The 8593-nt window shown below is 45.9% G+C and overlaps 1 protein-coding gene across 1 annotated transcript; it reads left to right on the top strand.

Annotated features, from left to right (window-relative positions):
- The first annotated feature begins 4886 nt into the window (after nucleotides 1–4886).
- LOC126490243 (EKC/KEOPS complex subunit LAGE3-like) lies at nucleotides 4887–8550 on the top strand. The gene is made up of 3 exons (XM_050125020.1): nucleotides 4887–5342; nucleotides 5642–5770; nucleotides 5948–8550. The coding sequence occupies exons 1-3, from the start codon at nucleotides 5005–5007 to the stop codon at nucleotides 6090–6092; spliced, it is 612 nt and encodes a 203-aa protein (XP_049980977.1). The 5' UTR covers nucleotides 4887–5004; the 3' UTR covers nucleotides 6093–8550.
- The last annotated feature ends 43 nt before the right edge of the window (nucleotides 8551–8593 follow it).

Genomic DNA, 8593 nt, shown 5'->3' with positions numbered 1-8593 from the left:
GCACCAATATCTCCTGCTCCCTGCAAGCAAGTTCTTGCTAGGGTTGGCTCCTGCTGAGATACTGCCTGGCTCTTGGTGGGTGTGTCTGCTTCCCCCCCCCCACACACACAGGCAGAATTCCTGCTTCCTAACTGGGCTCTTCCTCTAGGTGGCTTGTACTGATGAAACCTTTCAGTGTACATTCTTCTCCATCCTCAAGTGTCACTGCTTCCTTGGCACACAGAAAGCCCAAGGCTTCATGAAGCTCTCTGTGGCACCGGTAGTGCATGGTGCTGCAAGTTGGCCTCAGCAAGCAGGTCCAGTCTGTGTCTAGCATACCCGTAGTTGTTGGGACCATGAGAGATGGGTCTCCTGAGGCAAACTGTTCCCCCTGAATCCAGAATACCCTTGTACACAATGCAGCCCTACATCCCTCACCAGAGGGGCATCCCTTAATGACACTGATAAGTGTGACTGAAAGACATTAGTGCTGGCTGAGATCAGAGACAGATTCACTGCATCCCTGTAATCATGTTCCTAAAGCTGGACCCTGTGTTGGGGATGGCATGGCATGGGCTAAGAGGCATGTACCCCTGTCCCATAATTGGGTGTCAGGAAGCAGTCAGTAGGTTAGTCACATATGTGATGTCACTCTGGATAACATCACTGTGCTCATGATCCAGGGGACTCACTTGAAAGAACTAACATCCAGGACAGTGGCCTCTGGTTACATTTCAGTACAGAGGTACCCGTAGCAGAAAAGTATTAGGAAGACACGGCCAGCAAATCACAATTATTTTTAAGAAACTATAATGTCCTGAAGGGCAGGGTGGTATGGAGAAAGGTAGAACTGGTTTCTATCAGCTTATTTCCTGCTATGTGATAACACTCAGAATGTGCATTTCCCTGTGAAAGGACCTGAGCACATGGGCTTATGCACTCTGGGATGAAGGCCAAAGACACCTTGGTGGTCCAGGCATCCCTGGAATTCAGGTTCCCAAGAAGCAAGACCCTCATGTGACAGGGCCAACCTGGGGCTCACAAACACATCAAACCTTTGACCACTATGCAGATGTTCTTCCAATATCGTGAGATCATCCTTTGCCAGGTCTATGTGGACATCCTGAATAAAGGTCTGGTCCACTGACTGAGTCAGAACAAGATTAATGCTACAGGACCTCAGCCAGAGGTCTAGGAAGCAGATTGCTCCATTTTTATTGGATTCTGGCCAGTCAGGTGGGACTATGGGAGGTTTGGTTGGTCTAATCAAAACAGCATAGAGGAATCCAGATGAACATCAGGCAAAGACTTCTACCGATTTCAATGAAATCAGTATTTTAATACAAGGAAAAAATAACAGTATGACAAGTTCAGCAATTACATCATAATTGTTTTTGCCTCTATTCCAGTACATGTTTGTGAATAATTTTTTTAGAATCTCATGCCTTAGATACAAATAGTTTATATCTTTAATGGTGGTAATGATGGGCTTGATAATGAACACATTATCTTTTTATGTTATGCACTTGGTATAAAAGAGCAAGCCAGGTGTGGTAGATCATGTGTTCAATCCCAGCACTTGAGTGACAGAGGCAGGAAGATTATGATGCCAGACTGTTCTACATTGCAAGTTTTATAAGACAGTCAATGCCACATGGTAAGAACCCGTCTAAAAAATCTGGGCCCAGATCCAGCACTTCGAGTTGGTCCACCCCAATATCTACTCCATCCTCTCCATCTACAAGCTACTGGAGCATGTGGAGGAGCCAATGCTGCAGAACCAGACCCAGGCCCATGTCACCACCATTGTGGATGAAAACCCGAAGCAAGGCTGAGATCAAAGTCAGCACCTGCTGCCATGGAGCAGCTCTGAGGAGCCTGAGAGATCCATGGAGTTTCTGAGGGGATATGAGGTGGTTGGTGGTGGAGGAGTCTGCAAAGGCCAGTGTCCCCAGGGGGGGGGGGACAGAGAAAGGCAGGTCCCATGAGAAGATGCTTTTGAAAAGTGAATTCATGAAATTGGAAGGAAAGATGGCAGAACAGAGCTGCATGCACAGAGGAGAATGGTGAAACTATAAACTCGGTGACTCAGTGGTCCATGCTGTAATTAGAAACCACATGAAAGTCCTGTGCTGCTGCTGACTATAAAGGTTAAGAAAGCTTCTTTTGCAGTGGTATCGATGACAGCAGTCTCACAGTTGAGAATGAATGACATAGAAGATTTCTATGTCAACCTCTCCCTGCCCCACAAAGAAAAGAAACAGTCTAGATGGGAACTTTAAAACTGTGATAAGAATGCTGAAGTACAGCTCTTCACAGTTGATGGTGTCTGGCAGGGGTAGGGTAGGGGAAGAAGTTGTTTTTGTTTTTAAAGAAAATAAACTATCTTTTTTTTCATTTTACATAACAAACCCAGTTCCCACTCCCTCCCCTCCTCCCATTCCTCCACCATCTCCCCAACTCACCCCCCATCCACTCCTCAGAGAGGGGTAAGGCACACTGCTTTGGGAAGGCCCTCCCTACTATATCTAGGCTGAGCAAGGTATCCATCCAAAGAGAATGGGTTCCCAAAAAGCCAGTACTGAAACAGTTTACCTGAGCTAATGGGAGCTCACCAACTCCAGCCAGACAGGGAACGAACCAGCATAGGACCAAACTAGACCCTTTGAATGTGGTTAACAGTTGTATGGCTGGGCAGACTGTGGGGCCACTGGCAGTGGCACTGGGATTTATCCCCACTGCTTGTACTGGAGTCGGTTACTTTCAAGAGACTGGCCACTGGGAATTTGTCCATGCTCCAGTGAGTATATGGGTAACACAGCTTGGACTTTGTATTTTTTTTCCTTTTTTTTCTTCTTTTGTTTTGGGGGAGGTCACAAGAGTGGAGGTGGACCTGAGAGGACTGGGAGGTAAATGTGATCGGGGTGCATTGTTGAAATTTACAAATAATTAATTTTAAAAAATTAAGTTAAGAAAAAGAGGGGAAAAAAGAATTTCAAGGCAATGGTGGGTTCTAGTCAAGTTTACAGACTAGATAGCAAAAGAAGATAATTTTATGAATTAATGTAATTCTTGAAAATTCACAGGGAAGTGACTCAATGGTGAAACTGAAATTTCTCCCCCTGAAATCTATTCTCATATACCATACTTGTCAGTATGTGGCTGAGAAGCAGCCCGCCAGCCTGATATACGTACCATGGTGCTGTTTGCAGTTGTACAGCACACAGAGACCAGCTCCAGACAGTGAAATGTATTTGTCATATCCATGGCAACACCTTTGAGAAGCTGGTGCCCACTTGCCACCACTCTTCCCTCTGCTAGCAAGCAAGCAAGAACCTATTCTTTAATCACATAATAATCAGTACAATGTCATACACTGAGGATTCTTTCTGGACTGTACCTTGGAGGGGGTGATCCTGAGGGACCAGATACTGGAAGGCTGTCTCTGATTCCATGAGTGAAGGGAAAGGTAACATGAAAACTCTAGTGAAGGATGCTTAAGGCACCATGAACACTGACTTTATAACTCAAATTTCTGTATCACCCTGAGGTCTCTGTCCACCACCTCCTCCACTCCCTGCCCAGGCTACCCTCGACCTCTGTTCCAAATTTGGAACCACTCACCTCCAATAGACCAAGTCCCCAGCTGTCTCCTTTCTCATTGTTTCCCTGGACATACTCCCTATGCTATCAATAAGCCGCACACTACACAAAACATCCCCAACCTACTTGGCTAGACTGAATAGGATACATAGGGGAAAAAAATCTGCTTACTAGTGCTCTGGCTGTGTGCCCAAGGCACTGATACAGCCTGTAGACCAAACCGTCATCCAGTATGTCCAGAAAGGCCTGACAAAGGATGCTGTCTGTATCCTAGTGCCCTGGATCCTCCAGAGTCTGTCAAGACATCTTACTAAGGCCACAGGTATGAGGCATCTATGAGTCAGGTAGGAGTGCATCGCCTGTGGCTCCTACCTCTCCATCACCAACAAGGCCACCAATGACTCTGTGACTCCAGAGTATCCTCATCCTTCATCCCCAACTGCAACAGCATCTTGGTCTTCAGCATGCATGGTTGCTCACCCTCTTTCTACACCCAAGAGGAACCCACAGTCTCTCACCACCTGAATTCATCCAAGCAGGAAACACAACTGGGCAGACACCCCCCCACACACACACACACACATGCACACACACACGCACACGCGCACACACACATACACACACACACACACACACACACACACACAAGGAAACACAAGAGCAGCTCTACCCCTGAAAGCACTCATGGCTTCACTGAGAGTATAAATACATCTCTTCCACGTGACAAAGGGTGAGCTTGTATACTGGGCTCCAAACAGAGTCTGCTGCTGTGACCAATGGTTTCTATAAGCCCACCCCGCTTGTGGAAAAGCTATCGAACTTACTCTTTAGTCACATTAATCAGTATCACTAGGCCATGCCCAGCTGAAGAGCACTGAATTGTGTACGAAGGTGTTGTGGGTCCAGGCAGAACCATTTGGGCGGGGCAGTTGTGCAGAATCATCATAGCAGGCTCCTAAGATGTCAGGGATGTTGAGGACACTGGTCAGTCAGCTTGAGCAGGTTCTGTGAATACCCAGGCAGCACCACTCACCCACTCCTGTTGCCGAGCTGAGCTTCCCGAAGCCTCAGGCTTGTTGGGATCAGTGCCACTCATGGGTGGGGCAGCTTGGAAGAAACCTTTATTGGAGGATCCCATTAGTACAAGTCCCTGGGGAAGGTACTGTGTGAGAGAGCTGTACTTTTTGAGCTCTCAGAGACGCCCCTCCCCCACCCGCTATGCCCCCATGGCCCTCCCCGTCTGAACAGAATGCTACTTTAGCAGGAACCAATCCTCGCGAGATCTTGTTTGCACACGCGCAGTTGGCTTCACGTGCTGTTCCCTGTATAAGCCCGCTGACCTTGGCACAAGAACTTCCTTGAGAGTGGTAGGGTTGTGTTAGTGGCACGGGTTAGGGTGCTGAGGGGAAAGCCAGAGTAGTCATGCAGGACCCTAATGAGGGCCTATATGGGAGAGCAGGGGCTGAAGAAGGCGAGGATGGGCAGCAGAGTCCTCAAGCTCCCGAAGCCCAGCCTAGCTCTCAAAGTTTGGCAACCGAAGGTGACTATGGCACCTTCCCTCAGAGTGGCCCACAAGATTCCAGTAGCCCAGCTGCTCCTGGTAGCCAGGCTGCTCCAGGCAGTCCCAGCCCAGGGAGCCCTGTGGGGTCAGGTGCAGCTGCTGAAGAGGCAGCTGTCATTCCCCACAATGAGCACCCACCACTTCCCCCAGGACCCAGCGGAGATACTGCATCAACAACAGGAAATCGACTCCTGGAGTTGTATCCTTCCCTAAGAGACCCTCGCCAGGGGCTACTAGATCATAGGGACGCTAAAACTAGGGAAAGGCCAGACGGATGTGGTGTGGGTAGTCCAGTGCGCCAGTTGACATCCTGACAGGACAAAGAGACTCCTTGCCTTAACGGACTGAAGGGTGTAGAAAAAGGCCCGAATCACTGGGGAGTGGGGAGGTGACTGGACTCTGGTGGCGAGAGGGCTCATTGCCAGGCAGGCCTAGGAACTGTATCTAGGCAAAGGGAAACTAAGTGGTGGATGGTGCCTTAACCTTATCTCCTCCCAGCTCTGTAATAATGCCTTTCAGGTCTGCAGTGGAGGCAGACATGGCCCGCAGGTCCCTGGTCTCCACTGCCCGTCGCCAGCAAGTGATGGTTCAGCAGGAGTTCACAGTGAATGCCACTGCCTTGTCCGTGTTAGTATTCCAAAAGCCTGGAGTAGGGGTGGCCTCAGGGTTGGGAGGCAGTGTGTACTCTAGGGGTGTCCTAATGGAGACACTGGTAGATTTAATGTGAGTGGGAAGGCGTGGTATGGTGGACCTGAAGAGATCCCCCATCATTTCCCTGATAGTGTCTGTTTCTCTCAATTTTAGTAGGTGGACTACTGAAGACCCTGTCCTCTTCAGAATTTCCATCAACACTTTCCTTGACCAGCTCTCCCTGGTGATGAGAAACATTCAGCGCCTGGAGTTTGTGGCTGTTGTCAAACGAGGACGAGGAAGAAGTCGTGAATCCTAACATATTACCAGATAAAAGAAAAGTCATGGGGGTTTCATGTTTTGAGTAATTGTTATTTTGCCCCTAAAAGTTCAGTGTTTCAATACTGTGTGACACGTATTAGTTGCACGGTTGGATTTTTTTCCCGGTTGCTTAAGGAAAGGCAATTTAAATGTTACTGGACAAAATAGAATTTAGCAAATATTTTTCATCTGACTTTACTTTTGACTATGACAGAAACTGCCAGGTTTTCTCATCTGTGTGCTTCTGTGGAGGAGAAGTTCTGGAATTTAAATGCTTGAGTAGTACAAAGAAATTTAAGGAAAGTTAGGAGATGGAAGGAAACATAAATTACTTAAATATATTCTTTGAGTATTTAATTGGTCTGGTTTTTTTTAGCATGCAATGTAGCTTATTTCCTTGTGGCGTTTTCATACATACCTAATTTTTTTATTGGTCTTTTCCCTTCTCTCCCTTTTTTTCACAGCTATCCCCACTTTAACCCTATCATCTCCTGTACCCTTCCTTTCTTTTCATATCACATGTATTCTGACACCCTTCTCTGTTCTCTTCCATAAAGCTTTTTTTCACCTCTGATCTCTAGTGTGCACTCTAGGGTTGCACTAATGGAGACACTATAATAACAGTAGTTATATGCCTACTTTTGTTTCTGCTGGCAGTAATTTTGACTTTTTCCCTACTGAAGTTAAATGTGTCTCAGTTATTCTTTGAGAGCATACTTATATTTCTGAGACAATATGCTTTGGCTCATTTTGTGCTTTCTCTACCCTAACCATGGAGCCTATCAATTCTCTAATAAACTCCTTTCTCTTAGAATGTTACAAAACATCATCTTCCACAGCACAGAGCCCCTCATTGGTATCTTCAGCTGTGAAATCTCCCCATTAATGCACTGATTCCCAGATAGTGTAATTACCTTTCACTCTAGCTCAGATATAAATTCCTTACAATCTCTGTGATTCTACATAGCTACAATGGCCCCCACAGTGTTCAGCAATCCTCTAGAGCAGCCATTCTCAACTTCCCTAATTCTACAACACTTTCATACAGTTCAAGTTGTGATGACCCCAACCATAAAATTATTTTCGTTGCTACTTAACTGTAATTTTACTACTTTCATAAATTTTAGTGTAAATATCAGTTATGCAGTATATCTGATACATGACCCATGTGAAAGGGTCATGCAGCTCCAGACCCACAAAGCTGTCTCAACTCACAACCGAGAACCTCTGCTCTAGACAATGGTGATGGAACTCAGCCCATTGTGACATTGTAACCCATCCTGAACTCTTCTTTCAATCACACAAATATTTAGAGCAAGTTTTCTTACCTTTTTCCACATTTGGATCCCTTTCCATACATATATTTACTATGGAATAAATCTTTAGAATCCATCAGGCCAGCAAGACACTGTCATTCTCACTGAGTATGCCTTTCTCTCATAGATCTGTGAATCCTCAAAATCTTTCTCAGGCAGGACAGTGCTGTGCTCAGCAAGGAACCAATCTTCGTACCAGTCCAACTCTTTTCCCAATGTCCCTGCTCTCCCCTGAGGCTCACAAACATAATGGCTTTGGGAAGCAGAGCACAAGGGATAGAGGTAGGAGAGACTGGCAGGAAAGTCTGCAGAGTTGCTATTTTACTAATGATCCCATATTCATATCCCATGATGACTTCAGGTGGCAGTTGTCTTCCTTGCAAATGTCCAAGATCTTTGATAGTTTTCTATGTGTCTTATGTCATATTAGTGTATGTGCACATGGGTGGAGGTTCTGCACAGAATCAAAGGTCGGAGGAAGATGCCAGGTGTCCTGATCTATCATCTACTCCTTATTCTGTTGAGACAGAGTCTCTTATTGAAACTGGAGATAGATTGGCAGTCAGCAAACCCCAACTAATCACATCTCAGCCTTCCATAGTGCTGGGGTTCAAGACAAATGTAGCCATACTAAGCTTTCCCCATGGGTGATAAGGATCCAAACTCAGATCTACACACTTATGTAGCAAGTATTCTTACCCACTGAGCCATCTCCCCAGCCTCTTATTTGCTTTTATAAGGTGTCTCAGATTTGGTCCAATGAGATGACTTGGCAGGTAAAGGTGCTTGCCGTGCAAGCCTAACACACACACACACACACACACACACAAATTTTTAAAAATGCCTCTGGTTTGGGTTGACAAGACAGCTCAGTAGGTAAAGGCACTTGTCTCCAACACCGATGACCTGAATTCAATCCCTAACAAGTACATGATGAAAGAGAACAAACTCCACACACATTGTATTCTGACGTCCACACACATGCCATGTTATGCCTATGTGCACACATAAAAGGTCATTTTTTAAAGTCTCAAGTTTACCTTGAGTAGATCCTGTCTCATGACTGAAATAAGTCATTTCTCTCCAAGAAGCCCTGATTTCTTTCAGTGGGAACATTTCCAAAAAAAAATCTGTTTTTGTTTTTTTAATGGTGCTATGATAAATTGTACTTATTTGAATATAT

The sequence above is a fragment of the Alexandromys fortis genome, unplaced genomic scaffold (assembly GCF_014885135.2).
Source record: "Alexandromys fortis isolate MF-2015 unplaced genomic scaffold, M_Fortis_MF-2015_v1.1 scaffold_225, whole genome shotgun sequence".
Classification (NCBI taxonomy): Eukaryota; Metazoa; Chordata; class Mammalia; order Rodentia; family Cricetidae; genus Alexandromys; species Alexandromys fortis.
The sequence above is the reverse complement of the archived record's forward strand: the minus strand, read 5'-3'. Positions and strand labels throughout refer to the sequence as shown.